Source organism: Nycticebus coucang, chromosome 13, assembly GCF_027406575.1.
Source record: "Nycticebus coucang isolate mNycCou1 chromosome 13, mNycCou1.pri, whole genome shotgun sequence".
Lineage (NCBI taxonomy): Eukaryota > Metazoa > Chordata > Mammalia > Primates > Lorisidae > Nycticebus > Nycticebus coucang.
In genome coordinates, this window is record NC_069792.1 from 34,981,597 (window position 1) to 35,004,248 (window position 22,652).

Below are 22,652 nucleotides of genomic sequence, written 5' to 3' on the forward strand. Positions count from 1 at the left end.
TTATTTTTCATATGGGATTATAGCTAACTTCATAATTATAATTTAAAATTCTATAGTAGTTTAAACCAAATATTGTTTCTCAGGGATCTGAACAAAATAGACGATCTGATGCAAGAGATCACAGAGCAACAGGATATCGCCCAAGAAATCTCAGAAGCATTTTCTCAACGGATTGGACTTGGTAATGACTTTGATGAGGTAGGTAACAATATAAAAAATGCAGGGTTGTGGGTGCTTTCAAGGGCGGGTTCCTTTCATATTGTAGGTAGTTTTCTTTACTTAAAGAATAAGCGATATTTGTTAGATACTTCTTTTAAGGAGAAAAATGAAGTGCTTACTAGCTCTGATTTAAAATAAAGATTAATACAGTTTGGCAAACAGCCTCCTAATTAAATTTTCAGATACTAAGGGAAAAACAGCTTGTGATCATGTAAAGGTAGTGACTTTTAATGGTTGAAGTCTACGTAGCCTTACTAAGAGGAAATAAGTGTTCACATATCTGGGCAAAACAAAGCAAGCTGTGTCAGTCTGCCAGGCACACACCTACTATCACTCTTTGCAGCTGTTAAATTAGAGGTTAGGCTGCCTCTGTCTATTACACAAGATATACACCAAAATAAAAATGGAGTGTATTGTTAGCACACACATTCCATTTAGATTAATCAGTCTAATAATACAGACTATAATTACAGTGGTGGTGTCTGCACTTGACTTTCAACTCAAAACTCATAGAAGCACTACTTGAACATTATCTAGAAACATGTCCAAATCTCAGATTGACATGTCACAGGATCCAACTTCCTGCATTTATGTGATGTTAAAAATGATAAAGATGTAAGATGTGGTTTCTTGAAATTCTAAAAAGTGAGATTGGGATATTAACACTCTTTAAAAATGGTATATACCAGGGGTCTGCAAAATATGGCATGTTTTGTTTAGCCTGTGAGCCAAAGATGCTTTCCACAATTTTAAAGTGTTGTAGAGAATAAGAACAAGAAAGAACGCTATGCATCTGTGACAGAGGAAGACAGGTGACCTGCAAAGCCTGCAATATTACTCTTTGGCCCTTTGCAGGAAAAGTTTGCCAAGCCTTAGCATATACTAACAAGCATCTAAGGAGTACATTGTGATGTGGTGGAAAAGGCTCTGGGCTTATGCAGATATATGGGTTCTGCTATTTTGTGTAAATCCCTTTCCTCTTCTAACTCTCAGTTTTCCAGTCTATAAAATGAAGATTATTGTATCACTGGATTATCTCTAAAACATATTACATTCTAAAATTCTTTTTTTAATGATCGAATAAGTGTTTAGTACCTAAAGGCTAAAAATGATGGCGGAGATGATTACTGTCCAAAGAAAACATCAATATCTTTCTGGTGCTATTGATAACTATTAAGCATTATTGGCAATTCTGAGCACATGTTCAGCATAGAATAGCTTGTTTGGCCATTACTGTATTTGTTCCTAATTGTTTTGTGAGCAGAAATAGGACATTGGAGTATTCATTCCAATGCCATTTTATTCTTGCCTATAGAGAGGCATAAAGCACAAAACTTCACTGACCATGCTATTTCTATGGGGCCCTGTGCTGAATGCCTTCATGTTTTATTTCCTTTGCATGAGGTATATGTAATAGAGGTCAGTCTTTCAGCTTACCATAAATCTGATACTCACTGCCTTCATCAAATGTTGTGGTTGTCTTAAATATCTCCTCTCTTGCCCCATAGTGTTATAATTCTCACCTTAATATAGGATGATTATTTGTTTATGTTCCTTTCTTCTACATTTGAGCATAAGCTCCCTGGATGTAGGTAGTGTTGATTCAACTTTGCATCCTCAGCAAAACCCATCCAGGAGTCAGCTCTCACTAAATTTGTTGAATGATAGTGATAAATAATAGCATAGGAATAAATGAAAAATCTACTTGGTTGAATACAACGATGTCCCAGGTTATTTCTAATAGTGATGACCTCAGAATTCCCTTGATCATAAATTTAGTTTTACTCTCAACCTCTCCCTGAGAGGGGCTGGGCTCTACCTGAGGACTTATGGAACCAGAACTATCTCAGGTCATCTCAGACCTGGCATAAGTTCACTTCCACCCTGAAAGTCTCAAACAAATTTTGCCTCTCTAAGGTTTTGGGAAGAGACAGTAGTCTAAGATTAAACTAGACTGTCTTGGATTATTTCTAAAAGAAAAAAGTATGATATACCCATTTTGAAATGAAGTTTTCTTAACCTAAATGCACAGCATAACTTATGTTGGTTTTGGTGATTTGATAAAAGAATCATAGTATCTTTGATTCTTTTTACTTCCTGTGCATTATGGTTTTGTTATACCTGTTGTTTTAATTTCAATAGCCTTAGCCCAAAGAAAAATATTTATTTTGTCCAGTTAAAGTTTCATAGATTCTAAGTAGAAGAGAAGAAAAAGAACACATTGGAAAAATGGCAGGCAAGGTATAAATTTCCCAGAAACTGCTGGAGAGGTTATATATTCAGCTGGCACAAATTACTTGCATGGCTGTTTACTGAACTATTATAAGATTAACTACAACAAATTTGCACAACCCAAAATATTCATTTTTTAATCATTGCTCAGTGTTGCAAAAAAGTCTTAGTTATAAAATAAACATTCCATTTCACTGGGTTCTCACATATCAATTGGGTGGCAGATGTTCTTGTTATTGTGTTTGAGGAAACTCACGTTGTGAAACACTAACTCCATAATTCTTCCTTTCTCTTATGTTCAGGATGAGTTGATGGCAGAACTCGAAGAACTGGAGCAGGAGGAATTAAATAAGAAGATGACAAATATTCGGCTTCCAAATGTGCCTTCTTCATCTCTCCCAGCACAGCCAGAGAGAAGGCTGAGGAGGCCCTCTCCTGCACACCGATCCCGAGCAGGTGTGTTACCTAACTTGACTACCCATGGTTGGATAGTTGCCTAAAATAATAGCCAGACCGATCCCCCCACTTTTTTTTTGAGACAGTCTTACTTTGTCACCCTCGGTAGAGTGCCGTTGCATCACAGCTCACAGCTGGGCTTAAGTGATTCTCTTGCCTCAGCCTCCCAAGTAACTGGGACTATAGGTGCCTGCCACAACGCCCAGCTATTTTAAGAGATGAGGTCTTGCTGTGGCTCAGGCTGGTCTCTAACCTGTGAGCTCAGGCAATCCACATGCCTTGGCCTCCCAAGTGCTGGGATTACAGGTGTGAGCCATCGTGCCTGGCCTCCCTTTTAGCACAGATTTTTGATTTCATAAATGAACACAGTTTTTATTTGTAACTCATACCTGTTTTCTATGCTGAAAGTGTGCATGCCACCATTGACTAATTTTTATACTTTTTATGTTCCAGCATCTTCCAGGAGGGCAGAAGAAGAGGATGATGATTTCAAACAATTGGCAGCTTGGGCTACTTAAACTATAATGGAATTTTTTGGCACCTAAATTAATGGGCTATATGTAAGACATAAAAATGTTTTTTTTTTGCCAAGTTCAGAAGTTAATGAAGACTGTTTAATATTTATACTGGATGAATAATTGTCTCTTAAGCCTCATAAGTAAAAATTAAAAAGGGAGTTGTGGGTAGACATAGAATTAGTGATGGAAAGGGCTTTTTTGCAGTGTCTTAGAGAATTCCTCCATACTGATGGGGCTGGGGCACGTCTATGTACCTTGTTCATTACTATATTTCTAGTCTGATACATAGTTGCTGATCTCTGTATAGATGTTGAAGGAAAACTGAATTCTAGTGGCATATAAGACATAGAACAGTTGTTTTGTTTTTGTTTTTGTTTTGAGACAGGATCTCAAGCTGTCGCCCTGGGTACAGCGCTGTGGCGTCATAGATCTCAGCAACCTCTAACTTGGGCTCGAGAGATCCTCTTGCCTCAGTTTTTCTATTTTTAGTAGAAATGGGCTCTCGCTTTTTTGCTCAGGCTGGTTTCAAACTCCTGAGCTCAAGTAATCTACCCATCTTGGCCTCCCAGAGTGCTAGGATTACAGGCATGAGCCACCCCACCCAGTCCCATAGAACAGTTTTAAAAGCTATTTAAGAGTGATACATGTAGGATAGCTGAGAAAAATAACATTCTTTCCTATGTGAATACAAATTTGCTGTGTGTATGCAAGTAGCCCATGGTAAATGTAAATACACTCTGCTTCTTTTAGGAGAGACTTCTTGTATGAGTCTATGCATAAATAGTTTCACTTGAGTTTTGCAGTTTAAAACCTTAAAGGAGCTTTAATTGACATTTATTATACCAATTAAGCTTGGAATGGGGCAATGGATGCATTTACCAAAATGTCTGAAAGCACTAACAGCTTACACTGCTGAGTGGGAATCTCCTGAGTGTCATTTAGCCACTTAGGGAACTGCGTTAACAGTCCCAGGCCATTATGATGCTGTTATGGCTTCAGTGTACTAAATGTGTGAGTGTTCTTCCTTTTCTGTTTTGTGTTCTCTTGTACATTTATTTACACTTTACAGCATAGTCCTTGTAAATACATAAAAATAGTGGCAATTAAAAGTATATCTTGAATAAAATTTGGGCCATAATTGTTTTTAAAATTTATAAATGAAAATAAATGATAAAATTACATATTGCCCATAATGAACCACAGACCATAAAATGGCAAATATTATATATAAAATGTTCTAGTATTCTACACATTTGTTTGCGGACACAACGGGATGGGAAAAGCGCTAGACCTGAAGATAGGAGGTAGGAGTCCTGGTTTTCAGTCCCCGCTCTGCAAGAGTCCCATGCTGTGGACTCTCTGAACCTTTGTTTCTCCACTAGAAACCAAAGGGTTAAACGTGATGATCTCTAATAATTTCAATCCCGCCAGGAGCCTTTTTTGCATATGCTGTTTTGGGGGGGCAGTCTTCCTACCCTGCACAACACAGAGAAAGGATCTTACTTAGTTTCTTAAATCTTAGATAAAATGTCCCTTGTTTGGGGGAACTTTTCTTGATCACCCAGGTTAAATCGGGTCTGCCCATTATGTGGTCTCATAGTGCTCTGCTTTTTTTTAACATCACTCATCATGGTTTATATTATATATTTCCTGAAATGATTCCTTTGTTGTTCTTCCCTGCTGGGCTGTGGTGGCCATGAGGGCAGGAACTGAATTATGTTTTGGTTCACTAGTCAATCCCCAGTGTTCTGCATTTCCCACGTATATTAGGCATTTGGTCAGTACGTATTAAATGCATGGCAACTGTTTATATCATTTGAGTCTTGAAAGAATAATGGGACCTGGCTTTACTTTCTACCTTTAAACAATTAAAAAACCAGACAAAATATAGGGAACAGTTTTCAGACACTGGACAGCAGGTGGCACTGGATGAAGATTCCTGAGAGAAGGGAAACTGCCATGTGAGTGCTGCCAACTCCCCGTCCCTCAGCCTTCACAGAGAAGGGGGCCCAAGCAGGTCTGGTAGTCTTATTAGGTTGAGAAAAATTATGGACAAGAGTCCTAGAAAGGAAGTTGCTGCAGAGAGAGCTGGAGAGAGAGGACTGGGAAGGACAGGACCCAAGCAGGAGGGCACTATGGTCTGAATGTTTGTCCTCCTATCCCCAAATTCACATGTGGAAGTCCTAAAGTGGTGGTATTAGGAGATGGGGCCTTTGGGGAGGTGATTAGGTCATGAAGGTGGAGCCCTCACAAATGGAATGTCTTTATGAAACATCCCAGGGGAGCTTGTTCATAACCTTCCACCAAGTGAGGATGTGCCATTCAGGGGCCGGAGACTGAGCCCTCACCAGACACAAATTTGCTGACACCTTGATCTTAGACTTCCCAGCCTCTGGAATTGTGTGAAATGATTTTTGTTGTTTATAAGATACCTAGTCTGTGGTGTTTTGTTTTGGCAGTCCCAACAGAGAGAAGGGTGGGGAGAGAGATCCGAAGGAGAAGGGATAGAGAGAATGGAGAAGACTCTAGGGATTAGCAGAGGGGTTCCTTCAAGTCTTTGACTGAGAACTGATCTACATACATGTATGAGAAAATTTCTGATGCCAAGAGGAACTGCTGGAAAGACAGGCATATCAATCCCCAGATCACACGGGCCAGGAATAATTTGTGTTCTTACTAGCCAGAGTGGAAAGACCTTCTCATACAGGTCATCAGGTTGAGTCCTCAGAAAGATATTGCCTCCATAGTGGGACTAAAGGCTGGGGGGACCCACCATAAAAAGCTTAAAAGCAAACATGATTCCAAGTGACCAAACTATAGCCCAAATGAAGTTGCCAAATACTTTTTAAAAATATAAAAACTAACAAATAGCAATAACAAAACAACTAAAACAAAACCCTGGCACCCAATAGCTTAAAATTCACAAATTCCAGCATTTAGTCAAAAAATTTCAACGTCAAAGCAAAACAAAACAAAAAAAAAAAAGTATCAGGCATGCAGAGAAGCAGGATAATACAGCCTATAACCAGGATAAAAATTAAACAGTAGGAATATCCTTAGAAATAACATAGATAATAGAAGGCAAGAATTTCAAAACAACTCTTGAGTGGCGCCTGTGGCTCAGTGGGTAGGGCGCTGGCCCCATATACCAAGGGTGGCAGGTTCAAATCCAGCCCTGGCCAAACTTCAACAACAACAACAACAAGAAGAAGAACAAAAATGGCTGGGCATTGTGGTGGGCGCCTGTAGTCCCAGCTACTTGGGAGGATGAGGCAAGAGAATCGCCTAAGCCCAAGAGAGCTGGAGGTTGCTATGAGCTGTGACACCATGGCACTCTACTAAGGGCGACAAAGTGAAACTCTGTCTCTAAAAAAAAAAAAAAAAAAAAAAAAAACTCTTACAAATACACTTCACATGTTTGTTAAGATAACTGTAATAAACAGACTTTATATATTTAAGAAAGGAGAGGAAGACATGATCATGATGTAGAGAAAAAAATGAAAGGTAAAATAAAAAGATCCATTTGAAATTCTGTAGGTGGAAATTACATTTTCTGAAATGAAAAATACAGAACACAATGGATATCATTAACAGCAGATTAGACACTCCCGAAGATGAACAAACTTGAAGACATAGCAACAGAAATTGTCTGAAATAAAACGTACAGAGAAAAATAAAGACTGGACCAAAAGACGAGAAAGAGGCAGAGCAGGAGTGAGCCGTGAGACCATATTAAGCAGCCTAACATGTAAGTAACTGGAGTTCTGGAAGTGTGGTGGTGGGCTGGGTAGGTGGTTAGGAGTGATTTGAGGGAGGGAACAGGATGGAAAGGAAAAAAAAAAAGAACACCTCTCAAGGCATAATGACCAAACAAATATAAACCCAAGTTAATGAAACTCAACATATCTGAATTAGAAATCCTGTATCTTATAATAACAAAAGTTATTGTGGAATGTTAAAATGTCAGAATCACATGATAGTGGGCCTAAAGATGTTTAAACATGCCTAGCCACTTCAGCTAGACTCCGAGGTCTAGCAAGCATTTATTAGCTATACAGCTAATATTATTGAGGAAATAAATGTTTGTTTTTATTTACTTTTAGTTAATTTTAAATTAAAAAACTGATGATCAACTCATTTATTAGAAAAGTTTAAGTACATCTGAAACAACTTCAGTATGTGGGTGTGCTTTTCCAACTGTAAATTCATAAAATCTAGAAATAGATCAAGTATTTTGAATGGAAATCTGCATTTGATTTGAAATGCTCTCAAAGTGTAAAATACACATTGGACTGACAAGACTTGTTTAAAAAATATAAAAGAAATAATTTTATGTTGGTTACATATTGAAAATTTTAGATATATTGTGTTAAGTAAAATATTAATATATTATTAAATGTATTTCACATGTTTTTACTTTTTAAGAATGTGGCTACTGGGATATTTAAAATTACATATGTAAATCACATTAGTTTTGTTTGTTTATTTGAGACAGGATCTTTCCTGTCGGCTGGGCTAGAGCGTAGTGGAATCATCATAGCTCACTGTAACCCCAAATTCCTGGGCCCAAGCAATCCTCCTGCCTTAGCCTCCCAACCAGCTGAGACTTAGGTATATGCCACTGCAGATGGCTAATTTAAAAAATTTTTTTGTAGTGATAGAGTTTTGACATGTTGCTCAGGCTGATTTCCAACTCCTGGTATCAAGTGATCCTCCCTCCTGACATCAAGTGATCCTCCCTCCTGACTTGGCCTCTCAAAGTGCTGGGATCACAGGCATAGGCCACTATGCCCAGCCTACATTATATTTCTGTAGGTTAGTGCTGAGCAAGCCCAATTCCTTACTACCAATGTGGGTACAGATAATACATAATATGAAGTACTAAAATGCTAAAGTGTTAAAAATAACACATTTTTACAAAAGATGACATTTTACTTTGAGAGAAAAAAAAACACTTTGAAATTAATCATAATGCTGCCCCTCCACTAACAATAAGGAAGGAGCAAAACAAATGAGAGAACGGCTGGAAAAGTAGATCATCTTTTGATTGAAAGGTACTAAAGAGAATAAAAGTATCAATCCAACACTAATAGTGTTTACAGTAAAACATCATAAAAATGCGAAAACTCTTGGTTGGAAGTTATAAAGTTGGGATGCTTGCTAAAAATTTGTCCTCCTACTTTACAGAGGAATTTCCATGGTGGGCCTGTTTGGGTAGTGCTGGACAGCTGGTCTGTTTAAATGAAGCATTTTTTAATATATCCAATATTTTTGTTTTGTTTTTCACTTTTGGTTGTAAGAAATACATTCAAGAAACCTTAATAGAAAAATATGGGTTTGTTGAAAATTATTTGGATAGTTCCAATGTTGAAGGAAATACTTGAAATGCAAATAAATATGAGGAAGATCAGACAGCAGGGAGGCTCTGGAGCTTGGGATAACCAGACATAAGAAATTCCATCTCTGTGTAGCCAACTGATGAAAAAGCAAGCTCTCACCATTTTGAGCAAGTTGTCTGCTCAAGAGTCAAATCTTAGGGCCAGAACAGTTGATTGGCTATGCATGGCTCAAGGAATTACCTCTGGAGTCAGCCATTTGTAACCTCCTGAACGGATTAGCAGGAATGAGGGTTGCTAAAGTTTAATCAAAGTGATCCTACCTGAAGAAAGGGACACGAATCTTGGCCACCTAAAACCTAAAAACACCACCTAAAACAATAGATGTTCATTGAATAACTGAGAATAATTAAATTTGAACTATGGTATTTTCTCACTCTTGGCAGACATAGAATTTGAGGGCTCACTGACTTAGTAGAAATTGGAGTAGTCAATTGTTAATGAACCACAGTGCTATGTGTCTTACCAAAACAAACTGTAAATTGTATTAAAGTTAGCAAGCCTAGGAATAAGAAAGAAAATATAAAACCTAAAGGAAAAATGCGAAGAAGCTAGGACTAATAAGGATATCTTGGTATCATTCCATTACAGCCCTAGGGAATAAATTCATGAAATGTTAGTCAATTTCTATTTTATTTCTCGATTTCCTTTCTCCTATCTCCTTAATTTGACAGACATTAATGTTTCCACTGGAGAAAGTGTTTCTGAAAATACTTCAAATCCTCCTCTAACTTCAAATTCACTTGGCATCATTTGTTTCTTGGCTTACCAGAGGTTTTATTGTACTGTTTACAAGACATTTTGAGCTATTTTTCAGAAGAAAAAGACTTAGTCTACATTAGGGGAGTACAAAGAGGGCAACATGTACAAACACTGAATAAGTAGGCAGTGCTTCTGGCTATGAATGATTCTCCTGAACATTTCTAGTACTCACAGGCTATGAATGTTATATATACATGATTTATTGATGATATCAGGAAAATTGTTTCCTTCCAGGAGCCAGATAAGAACTCCAGTTTACACTTCTCTGCAGCACTGAAAGGGTGACATGTATGTAGTTGATTATATTGATTTTATTCACACATATATATGTATATAACCTATATATGCTTAGACACCGATTTCATTCTATATGAGTAAGTGTATGTCCTGCACTCTTTTGAAAATATGCTGCTCCATCCCCTCAGTCACTTTCTTATAGTTCCCTACACTGGCTCTTGTTTTTCTTCCATTTGCCTCATAAGTGAAAATCTTTCCCACATTTTCCATAATTTACATATTTGCTATATCTCCCATCTATACTTTCTATAGACACCACTTCTGTGGTAATTATTTAGAATTCATAGGTAAATTTATTCACTCAGGCAATCAATATTTATTAAATTTCTGTTATACCAGGAGTTATGAGCTAGTATGAGGGTTAAAGTTTAATAAAACATGACCTTTATCATCATAGCTGTGAACTCTATCTCAGCTCTAATCAACTAGAACTTGATTTCCTCTAGTTTTCCTGCTATGTCTTCAATATAAATATCTTTGTTTTAAAGTCTATTTTGTCTCTTATTAGGACAACCACTCCAGTTCTCTTTTGGTTACAGTTTTCATGGAATCTTTTCCCATATACATACATATTTTTTACTTTCAACCTACATCTGTGCTTGAATCTAAAGTCTTTCGTACACATCATGTAACAGATCATGCTTTTTTATCTATTCCCTAATCTCTACCTTTTAGTTGGAGAGCATAATCCACTTACACTTAATACAATTATTGTATCTGCTATTTTGCTTTTTGTTTTCTGTAAGTTTGTGGTCTGAATCTTTGTTCTTCAAAAATTGATGGTTAAACTTAATTCTCATTCTGGTGGGATTAAAACATCAAACCTTTGGGAAGTAGTTCATCTCTCTTATGAATGAGATTAATACTTCCATAAAAGTGGCTTCAAAGAACTTCCTGGCCCTTCCAAACTCTTCTGCCACATGAGGACCAGTATCTGTCCCATTCCCACCTTGGTTCTTCAGTTATTATGAAGATACAACATTCTCTTTTTCTGCCATGTAGGGACACTATGAGAAGGTGACCTCGCAGGACACCAAATTAGCTGACACCATGAACTTATACTTCTCAGCCTCCAAAACCATGAGAAATAAATTTCTATTGTTTGTAAATTGCCCAGTTTGTGGTATTTTGTTACAGCAACAGGGACAGACCAAGACAATGTTTTATGTCTCAGTTTTTTCCATTTGTGTTAAATATGTCCTGGTACCACTTTAATTCCCTTTTAATTTAGTTTCTTTTAATTTAGCTGAATACGTACATATGAAACAGGGACTTCCAGGGGAGAACACATGAAGAATACAGAGTATAGTTTGGATTAATACAAACTTAATTTCAATAGTACACAAAATTAGTTTAGAAAAGTCACTAAGTACAAGAAGAAGCAAAAATACACATTAAGAAATTGGTTACAATATTCACATGTATAATATTCAAAATATCCTGTTTTCAAAAAAAATCTAAGAAACACAAAGGAACTAAGAAAATATGGCCCATACACAGGAAATGTATTCTATAGGAAAAAGTACCATTTCATTTAGATTTTACTATTTTCATAAGGATTTCCTTGGAGATTACAATTAACACCTTAATTTACAACAACATAGTTTGGATTAATACAAACTTAATTTATTTAATCCTATAAAACTCTATCCTTCTCCCACTTTATGGTGTATAAAGTATTTTAATACCTTGTGTGTCTATCTTCAAAGATTTGTAATCATTGCAACATGCACTTGTCTTTTACATAAAATTGAAAAAAAAGAGGCGTTACCAACAAAAATACATTAATAATTGAACTATATCTTAGGCTCACGAAAAGTACATTAATACTATGTTTTATGTTACTTTTACTGGTGTTCTTTATTACTTTGTGTGGCTTCTAATTACTGTCTAGTATCTGTTTATTTCAGCTTGAAGTATTCCCTTCAGAATTTCTTGTATGGCAGGTCTACTACCAATAAACTCCTTTAGATTTAGTTTATCTTGAAATGTCTTAATTTTTCCTTCAAATTTAAAGAATAGTTTTGCTGGATATAGAGTTATTGGTTGATGCATTTTTGTTTGTTTGTTTTACCAATGCTTTGAATATTTTATTTCACTGCCTTCTGGTGTTCTGATAAAAAATCAGTTATAATAATTTTACTGAGGATGTCTTATGCATGATGAGTCTTCTCTCTCTTGTTGTTTTCCCAATTCTCTTTGTCATTAGTTTCTGACAGTTTGATTATAATGTGTCTAAGTGTGAGTCTCTTTGAGTTCATCCTACTTGAAATTAGTTTAGCTCCTTAGGTATTTATATTCATGTCTTTCATCACATTTGGAAAGTTTTTGGTCATCATTTCTTCAAATATTCTTTCTGTTCCTTTCCTCTTTTGAGGGTTCTCACTACATATATGTTGGTATACTTGTCCCATAGATCTCTTACGCTCTGTTCAGTTTTTATTCATTTTTTCCCCTGCTTCTTACATTAGATAATCTAATTGTCTATCTTCAAGCTCACTGATTCTTTCTCTGCCTGCTCAAATCTACTGTGAAATCCCTCTGTGAATTTTTCATTTCAGTTAGATAGTGTCCAACTTCAGACTATTTAGTTCCTTTTTAGAATTTAAATTTAGTTCTCTTTATTGACACGTTCTTATGCTTTTCTTTAGTTCTTTAGAACTTGTTTGCTATAACTTTAAATATATTTGAAATTACTGATTTTAAATCTTTGTTTAATAAGTCTAACATCTGGTCTTCCTCTGGAGCTGGTTCTGTTGTTGGCTTTTTTGGTATGTATGCGCTGTACTTTTTTTGTTTCTTTTTGTGTGTTACAATGTTTTGTTGAAAACAATATGTTTTGAATGTTATATATTTGAATTTTTTGACCCATCCCTTAGTGTTTGTTGTGGTTGCCTTTTTGTTCAGTAACTTTTCTGAACTAATTTAGTAACATTTATATTCTTTGTTGTGTGTGCCCCAGAAGTCTCTGTCACATTGGTGGTCAGTTAATAAGTGAACAGAGACTCCTTTAAATACCTGGAATCAAAATATATTACATAAAACAAAAGATGTACAAAGTAGCATATAACATTTTTTAAACTTTTTATGAATCCCTAATAAACATATACATATTTTCTGAAATTTCAGTAAGATTCTTGTTGTCTTGAAATTGACATACAAAGTCAGCACTATGTGAGAAATAAGGCTTATATTTGTTTTATGAATTTCTTAATTCATTTATTTATTCATGTATCTATTCACCAAATACTACTTGATGATAGGTGTTATGGATTTAAACAAGACATCAGATACTGCTCTGGTCACCTTGGAAAAATTTTTTAATCTCTCCAAGGCTTCAATTGTTTAATGATACAGTAGGAATTATTGTCAATATCACTGTACTGTTATGAGAATTAAATAGGAATATATATGTAACAATGGTGCAATATGTACTACCTGAAAATTCAATGCTTAATAAATGCATTTTTCCTGCACTTGTCTATACTCAGTGCAACAGAGGTACTTTAAAGAACTATCACCATCTGCCATGTACTATCTATAAGCCAGATGAGTGCAAAGAGTTTTTATTCAATATTTTCTTCAGTTTAAAAAACATGGCCATGAAGTAGGTACTAATATAGTAGATGTTAATTAATTAATTAATATTATTAACCATTAAGAGTATAGTTGAAAATAGCTCAAAGAGATTATGCAACTTCCTGAGTCAAAAAATTTGCTAAATTAAGATTAAGTACTTGAATTCAAGTCTCCTTCAGTCCAATACTTTTATTCTTAATCTCTTGATTACATCTTTATTGGTACAAGTATTTTCCTCACAAATTACATAGGTATAAAGTCCTGAAGGAAATAATGGTTCCAGAGCAATAGAATCTAAGGAGGGATCTTTTCTTACCTTTCCTTGACTGTAGAGGACAACAGAGATCCAGTCAGGCCACTATGGCTGGAAGAGAAATGTGAAAAGAATGAGTACCTTATAGTGTGAACTCTATCATCTTTACTTGCAGTTCTCTTGAAAGTTTGTTTTAACTTAAACAATCTAAAATTATATAGGCTTAAAACTGTATAATAAACTGCTGGAACTGGGCCAGATTGACAGGACTTTTAAAAAACATTTCAGATTATTATGAGGGTACAAACGTTTAGATTACATTGTTTTCATTTCTAAGGTAAAGTTCAAGTTGTAGTTGAGCTCTTCACCCAGGGGGAGTGCTGAACGTCCTCACATTGTGCACATTAGGTGAGATCCCACCAAAAGCACTCCCTTCTCCCCTTTCCCTTCTCCCTCCTCTGAGAGGACTTTTAAAATTTAAATTAATTAATTATTCTGATGGAGTTTTTAAAAGAACACTCCTCAATGTTGCAAAGACAAAAGGCAAAACCAACCAAAAAGATTATGTCAATAACAGTTCAAACAATGGTAAAGAATGCTGCCTTCGGAACCTATTTCAAAAGTTGGGTCTTCTGTAGCTTAGTTCCTAATCAAGATTGAAAAGTTCAAGGTTATATTTTAAAGCTAAAGCTTAAAGGAATTTAAACGATTTTTTCCTCTAATTTATTTCCTGAAGAGATTTGTTCAGGAGCAGGATCTAGAGCTCTCTGTCAACTCCACAGGGTTTAGACTGCAACCATGCTTGATGACGCCACTGCAGATTTTAAAGTCCAAGGGAGCTGAACTCATGACACAGACCCCCCCACTAAGAGACCATGGTCATCATTTACTCCTGAGTTCCTTCTCTCTTCTTTTCTTAAAATGTTTTGCTTTTGAGTGGCTTTAATGGTATTTAGTAAGATAATATAAATAAAATATGGATCAGGCTTGTTTTTAAGAAGAGAAAATATCACTGCTAAAATTGAGGGTTTCTGAAAGTATTGATATGTAAAACAAAGTTTAAACTTAGATTATGTTCATTTACTGTTTAAGCAATTAAACTTAGGCATTTATTGCCTTGATCTTAAAACCATAAACTTCAGTTTAAAATTTGCCTGCCCCTTAATGGGCATTGGGCTAGATTGTGAGGTTCTTGAGGAAAAAAATTGTAAACAAATGGCATCAACCAAATAAACCAAAAAATAGATGAACAGGGGGTGGCACCTGTGGATCAAGGAGTAGGGCGCCAGCCCCACATACTGGGGGTGGCGGATTCAAGCCCAGCCCCAGCCAAAAACTGCAAAAAAAAAAAAAATAGATGAACAGTGAATTGGCAAAAAGTTGTTGAGTACCTACAAAGATATTTTTTATACCAGGGCTACAAAGATAAGCAAGCCCCATTTTGTGTGTGTGTGTGTGTGTGTGTTTGTTTGTTTTTTATTAAATCATAGCTGTGTACAGTAATGCAATCATGAGGTACAATGTGCTGGTTCCATATACAGTCTGAAAAATTTTCACTGAACTGGTTAACATAGCCTTCATGACATTTTCTTAATTATTGTATTCAAACCCTTATACTCAACACTTAGTAAACTTCACCTATACCCTTCTACGGCGCAAGGCCTATTTGTCATAGGAGGTGTTGTAGTCCAGTAGGCCAAGAGCACAGCTGCTGATTTAGGCCATCTGGCTCCATCATTTACTAGCTGGGTGACTGTTAGAGGGTTACCTGGGGAGCACGCTGAGATGGTGAGTAGAGTGCAGGAAGTTTACTAAAGAGTGCTTTCAGCATCAACACTTATTAAAGAAGGGGAAGGAAAGGGAATTGGATAGGAGAAGTTGAGTCATGAAGAAAGTCTCTTAGCTGCCCACATGGGATGCTCTGAAAAGATATCTGAGTGGAAGTGATTCCATCACATTGCTCACAACTTGTCCAACAATTGTAACAATCAATGTGTAGGGCATCAGGTTTTCCCTAGAACTGAACAATAATTTCTGTCTTCAACAAGTCTAGTTGAAAAGGGGGCAGACACAGGGAAAGACAATGCAATGCAATGTGGTAGGTGTCCCTTTGCTGCTGGGATGCCTTTGCCTGACCTCCTGGATGACATGCTGCCGGAGCTGAGTACTGACGGACCTAGGAAGTGATGGGCAGGGAGGTGTTAAAGCCGATGCTGGTGCTAGGATGCCTAAACATTGGAGTACCATGGTGAATGGGGAAGTTGAGGCTGGAGAGGTGGTAGGAGTCAGTGATGAAGGTCTTGACTGCCCTTGTGTAGGAGTTTGGATTTATGATGAAGGTATGGGGAGCCAATGAAGGAGTGATCAATTTGAATTTTATAATGTTCAATTTATGACAAAAATAGAGAATAGATTGGAAAGGGGTAAACTGAATACACGGAGAACCACAGAGAGACTGTAGTCACAGCAAAAGACCTTAAAAGGTAAATGGAGAGAGTGGCAGTGGGATTTGGGAAAGGTTGAAGGGGAGGGAGGAGTTATAGATATCCCTCAATTTTTGGTTTGGGTGGCTTGGAGGATGGTGGTGCCATTCTCTGCAAGATGAAGGTTGTTAGGAGGAAGAACAGACCGAGGTGGGAGCAAGAATATCAGTTTAGTTTGAAACATCAGAGTTGAAGTGTTTAGGGGCAGTTGATTACTACAGGACTGGAGTTCAGCAAATTACTTTTGCAGAGAAAAGAGGATGGAGTGGAAAAAGAATGGCTAACATCCAGTTAGGAGAAATTGCAACTAAGGAAGAGGAGTTGTGTAAAGAGAAATCCAGAAATGTTTCTGCCAACAGTTTCTATGATGTTTTTTAAAAATATGGGAAAATGTTCTATTTTCAGCTAGTTAAGTGACAGTTTTCTATCTTTAAAATTCTTTGAACGGCTCCCTCCTTCTCTGTCTGCTCTCCCCTTACCCTACGCCCCACTGTGTCATTAATTGTCCTCATATCAAAGTTGAGTACATAGGATTCATGCTTCACTAAGCATGCTCCTGTGATGCTTCACTAAGAATGATGTGTTCCACTTCCATCCAGGTTAGTACAAAGGCTGCAGTCTCCATTTTTTTAATGGCTGAGTAGTAGTCCATGGTATACATATACCACAGCTTGTTAATCCATTCCTGGGTTGAAGGGCATTTAGGCTGTTTCCACATTTTAGCAATGGTAAATTGAGCTGCAATAAACAGTCTAGTACAAGAGTCTTTATAATAAAAGGGTTTTTTTTTCCTTCTGGATAGATGCCCAGTAATGGGATTGCGGGACCAAACAGGAGGTCTAGGTTGAGTTCTTTAAGGTTTCTCCATACTTCCTTCCAAAAAGGTTGTGTTAGTTTGCAGTCCCACCAGCTGTGTAAAAGTGTTCCTTTCTCTCCACATCTGTGCCAGCATCTGCAGTTTTGAGATTTGAGGAAAAGAAGAAAAGAAAAGAAAATAGTGACTAATTCTCACATAAATTGGATTTAATTTTGACCAAAGTACATTACTTAAACATTAATTTTGAATTCAACTTGTTAATATGTTTTTTAAGATATTGCATCCTCATTTACAAGTAAAATATGTTTGTAATTTCTCCTTTATAATAGTATATTTTTTCCAATTTTAGTATCAGGTATATCCAGATGAAGTAGAATGATTTTGAAGTATTTCTTCTTTTTCTATTGTCTACAAGATTTGGCATGATCTGTTTTTTAAAATTATCTTTTATTTTTATTTACAAATATTAGTTGTCTATTTTTTGAGACTTTGGAAAAAAATAATAAGAAGAAGATAACTGATGACTCCATACTGAACCTCAGAGTCAAAGCATTTTATAATAGACATACTCTTGTTGTTATTGTTGTGCAGTTTTTATCCAGGGCTGGGTTTGAACCCACCACCTCTGGCATATGAGGCCGGCACCCTACTTGTTGAGCCACAGGTGCCACTGGGGATAGACATACTCTTATTTGACAATGTGACTGTTACTTTTTTTGCATTATTATTATTATTGCTCAATATTTTGTTGCAGCAATTGTCTGAGTTCTTTTCTGAATGTATTTATCTTTGTTCATTCTTTATGAGGTTTTTGTTTCTAGTCCTTATCTTAAACATTGTTATTGTTATGAAATTTTAAGCCTTTTTAATTTTGTGAAGGCAAAAAGTGGAAACTAAATAAACACATGTATATGTAAAAAAATAATAAATAAAAATTCTTTGAACTGGTCAGGCATGGTGGTTCATGCCTGTAATCCCAGCACTCTGGAAGGCCAAGACAGGTGGATTTCCTGAGCTCGCATGTTCTAGACCACCCTGAGTAAGAGCCAGACCCTGTCTCTAAAAAATAGCTGGATAGCGTTGCGCCTCTGGCTCAAGGAGTAGGGCGCCAGCCCCATATATTGGAGGTGGCCGGTTCAAACCTGGCCCCGGCCAAAAATTGCAACAACAACAACAACAAAAAATAGCCAGACATTGTGGCGGGCGCCTATAGTCCCACCTACTTGGGAGGTTGAGGCAAGAGAATCGCTTGAGCCCAAGAGTTTGAGGTTGCTGTGAGCTATGATAACACAGCACTCTACCCCGGGAGACAGAGTGAGACTCTGTCTCAAAAAAAAAAAAAAAAATCCTTGAACAAAGCCTCTTGTCTGAGAATATCAAACTCTTTCTCTAAAGGAGGAATTTTATTTTTTAAAATTAAGGTAACAAAAAGTTGTTAAATATGACATTTTTCAGAAAACTAACGGAAGTAAAGAAAAAGGAACTAAAGAAGAAGGAGGGTGTTTATAAAGAAAGAAAGAGAATGTGATAAAATGAAGAGGCTAATCTAGGGAGTAGCTATGGTACAGTTATTAAGGCCTGTTAGAAACAGATATATTTCAACGTTGTATAGCTGTCATCCTAGTGAAAAACAGGTAAAATAGCAGAAGGGAAAAAACTGAGAGTTTATTAAAGTTCAAAAATAACCGATAACAACTTTCAGCATTTCATATATAAATGTAACTAAGTCAAGAGTGAATTACTTATGTTTTCATAGTGTCCATGCCTCATGAAGGTAAACGGAAAAAATTACCACAAATATTCTACAGTAAGGGAAATACTCTCCTATTTAGTCTATTTGAAACCCAGATGGGATGAATACGTTCATGCAGCTCATACACTTTCATAGATGAGGTAGTCACTTAAGACAAATCTCATTGGGACGTGTTCCATTTAGGTCAAGCAAACCCCATAGAACAGCCCATCCCCCGGGCCTTGGGATTTTCAATCTGCTGCCTTTCTTTCCATTAACACTTCCCCGCGGTAGTTTTCCCTCCTCTGCAGAGAATGCTGTCAAGTGCCGGCGCGCCTCGGCCCCACTAGGCGGCGCTCTGACCTCATGGTAAATGCTAAGACCCCGCGCCAGCGAAAATCTGCGGGCGGCTTCTCCGCTGTGGGGAATTGATAACAGTTTGGATCTTATTAATTGAAACTTTAGAATTGAAAACGACTGTTTCTAAATGAGGCAACGAGGCAGGCCATATGGTTTAATGGAGTCTGGGAGTACGCAGTCTGGAAACGTTGCGTTTGCCTGTTTCTGTCTCCCATGCATTTCAGATCTGTAAGGCAAAGCTGCTGACGACAGGGACAGCGTTAACAGGGACACTTGGGGGTTAGCCCTGTCTTCTCCACTGCAGGTGGCTTGGGTCAGATGGGAAGTCTGCTACTACTTCTCAAGGAATTCCTAAGCCAAGACAATCTTGGTGGCCCCTCATATGGGAGTAAATTCTCTGACAGCCCCTGGGGTGGGGGTTCACCTCACCCCTGCCGACTGACCACTGGGCTGTGGCAGTGACAGTGGTGCTCACGTTCCCCTTAATCCAGAGAAAGCTCTCCCTTTACTTCTGAGACTCCAGGCATTGCATTTACCCCTCATGGAGTCCTCTTAGATAAATATAAATATAAATAATGTAACAGGGCGTGGTCAGGTGTGGGCTGGCTGTGCACTGGTTTTCTTTCGCTGCTATAACCAATTATCACTGCCATAGTGGCTTAAAACGACAAAAATGTATTCCCTTATATTTCTGTGGGTCAGAAGTCTAACACAGGTCCCACAGGGCTAAAATCAAGGGGGTAGGGTTGCATTTCCTAGGAGAGGATCTATTTCCAGCGTCTAGAGGACAACGCATCTCTTGGGTAATGAACTCCTCCCTCCATCTTCAAAGGTGGAGATCTCTAACCTTCTCCATGGTCATCACTCCACCACCACAGCCAGAAAATGTTCCCTGCTTTTAAGGACCTGTAACATTAAATGAGGCCCATCCGTTTAATGCAGCATCAACTCCCCCTTTGCAAGTCCTTAATTTCATCTCAACTGCAAAGTCCCGTTTACCATGTAAGGTGGCATAAAGTATTTACCGGTTCAGGAGATTATGATGTTGACATCTTTGGGGGGACCATTATTCTGTCTACCATAAACAGGGAGGCTTAAATAGACACTTGTAGTGTAGAGTTGTGGTCATTTTATGAGAGTAAGATTATGCTCAGTATTATGACTTTATGTAAATATGAAAGAAAAGATATAAGGCTTATTTCTTGCTAATAGGTAAAGCATCCAAGCAACTGTACAGTAACTGCAAAGCAGGATTATGCGATTTATTTATTTATTTATTTATTATTTATTAAACTCCTACTGCCTCTCAGGCATCATATTAGGCTCTAGTCATGAGATGATAAAAAGATAAGGTCTTTTCCCTTACTGCAGTGGAGTAAAGAGAGTTATATAAACAAATATGTGTAATGATGTAATGGTGGTATGAGAGACTCTTGCACTAAAGACAGTTACACTGAAGGAGGGTTTAAAACTAACATTCTACAAGTTCTAAACCACCCACTGACTATCTGTGCTTATTTAACTTCTCACTTATAGATCCTGTGAAAAGGAGGCAAAAACCTTCTCTAGAACCCGTTATATCCACGTTAAACTCATAATGTTACTTGGACTACTGTATTTCTCTTCTGAATGCTGGAGATCTATCCTGCGCTGAATTTGGAAGAAATCTCTGCAGATTGATAAACGAGGGAAAAGTTCTTCTTCTTGTTGGTTTGGCAAGTGGAAACGGCTCCTAAGTCAAGACTGATTTGGTAATAGATGTCCTGATCCACCCGTGGTGTGCATCCCTGTACCTGTTAGTTCCTTGTCATTTACCTGAGGCTACAACCCGCCCATGGGGCAGCAAATGGATTGGCTCAGTCAACTCCCTCCCAAGTTCTAGCTCAAAGAAAATGAAAAGCATTCAGCTCATTTGCAGCTGCTAACCCTGAAAAGCAAGAGCCACGATCCTTCTTTAGGAACCTGTACTGGAAATGAATGTGGATTCTGGGGCCAGCAGTGGAGAGTTGAGAGGATAGAGACCTTTTTTGAGGGGTATAATTTCTTCAAAAGAGGATGTAAGATTTTGTCTTTCCTTATATTCTTCCTATGTCTGATGGTGTTTTCATGCTAAATAGATATTTTATTCTGCAGATTCATCTTTTAACTCCCAGTTTTACCCCTCCTTTTTCAGGGTCTGTGGCACAGTCATAACACTTAAGGAGATAGAGTTTATTCCAGTGGGATCAGGGTGAGTCTTCATTCAGATGTTGTGGGGCCAGTGAGTGCATGAAAGACATTGGATGGGTAGCAGTTCTCACTGCAGGGAGGTGGGTATGATGCCTGCACTTACCTCAGGATGGATGGAGGTTGTTAAGCCTTGGCTGATGGCATTAAAATGCACCTCACAGCCCTTCTTTAGCAATCTCTTTCATCAGCCTGAACCTGAGAGGTAGAACTGAAACCTGGACTCAAGGACAAGATTGAGAACTTTCCCTCCACTGGCTCTGGTAAAAGTATAATTCACAGATAATGGTTATGACCTGTCATCCCTGAAATCTTTACAGATTTAACCAAATGCAGGAAACATTTGTATGAAATAAAGTAGTATTAGGCTGGGAGCCAAAGAACCTTGTTTTTCATAATGCTCTATCATTCACTCCCTGTGTTCATGTGACCTTTGTGTTTTGTGATTTCATCTATAAGATGAAGGCCGTGGAACAGAAGACTTGGCAAGATCCTGAGGCATAAATGTTCTAGGGTTTGAATCTACTACTTCAGCAGAAGCTAACAACAAAAAAAGTGGAATAAAGTTACTTAAAAAATGTTTACTGTCAAACATTTTTAAGTTTATAACTCCCTATATAATTAAGTAAGGACCCACCAGTGACAAAGGCACGCTGTGAGTTTAGTCACAATGGCCATTTTCTACCTTGAAAATAAGTTTAGGAAGGGCCTTCTATATCAGCTTTTTATGTCTTGAGAGCACACAGAATCAATGTTAGTCCTTTGACATATTTGAAAGGTGAGGATGAGCCAAAGAAAAAATGTTTCCAAGACAAAGTTTAAAGGAATTTGATGCTTGCTGGGAAGAGATCCACTTTAATTTCCCTATTTCATTGTGTCCTTAAAAACTATCCTTATTTGTTTGATGAATTTGCATGGGAAGTCTCATTTTCACTTTCAGTGCTTATAAAACAATAGGTAAACATCACTTAAGGAAATAAGATTTAATGGAAAGGCTATTTAAGTTTGGCTTATGCCTCTACAGAAAAAACATGTAGAGAAGATGTGTTTGAAGGTTTTTTTTTTTTTTTAAATCATAGCTGTGTACATTAATGCAATCATGGGGTACAATGTGCTGGTTTTATATACAATTTGAAATATTATATAACCAGTTAATCAAACTGGTTAACATAGCCTTCACAGCATTTTCTTAGTTATTGTATTTAGACATTTATATTCTACATCTAGTAAATTTCACATGTACCCTTGTAAGATGCACCTTAGGTGAGGTCCCACCAATTACCCTCCCTCCACCAATCCACCCCCCTCGCCTCCCCACCCTC

At 37.3% G+C, this 22,652-nt stretch overlaps 1 protein-coding gene across 2 annotated transcripts in view; it reads left to right on the plus strand.

Annotated features, from left to right (window-relative positions):
• Window positions 1-21,850, plus strand: part of CHMP4C (charged multivesicular body protein 4C) — a 45,773-nt gene extending 23,923 nt beyond the window's left edge. The window contains exons 3-7 of one of the 2 annotated variants that reach the window (XR_008373905.1): window positions 84-198; window positions 2,754-2,907; window positions 3,361-3,467; window positions 6,963-7,173; window positions 20,641-21,850. Coding sequence is in view for 1 of the 2 variants with exons in the window: in XM_053559318.1 (XP_053415293.1) it covers window positions 84-198; window positions 2,754-2,907; window positions 3,361-3,425 (334 nt within the window). In the remaining variant the exon portion in view is untranslated. Of the gene's footprint in view, window positions 1-83; window positions 199-2,753; window positions 2,908-3,360; window positions 4,552-6,962; window positions 7,174-20,640 lie in introns of those variants that run through there. The other variant, XM_053559318.1, reaches the window with a different exon arrangement.
• Window positions 21,851-22,652: the final 802 nt, after the last annotated feature.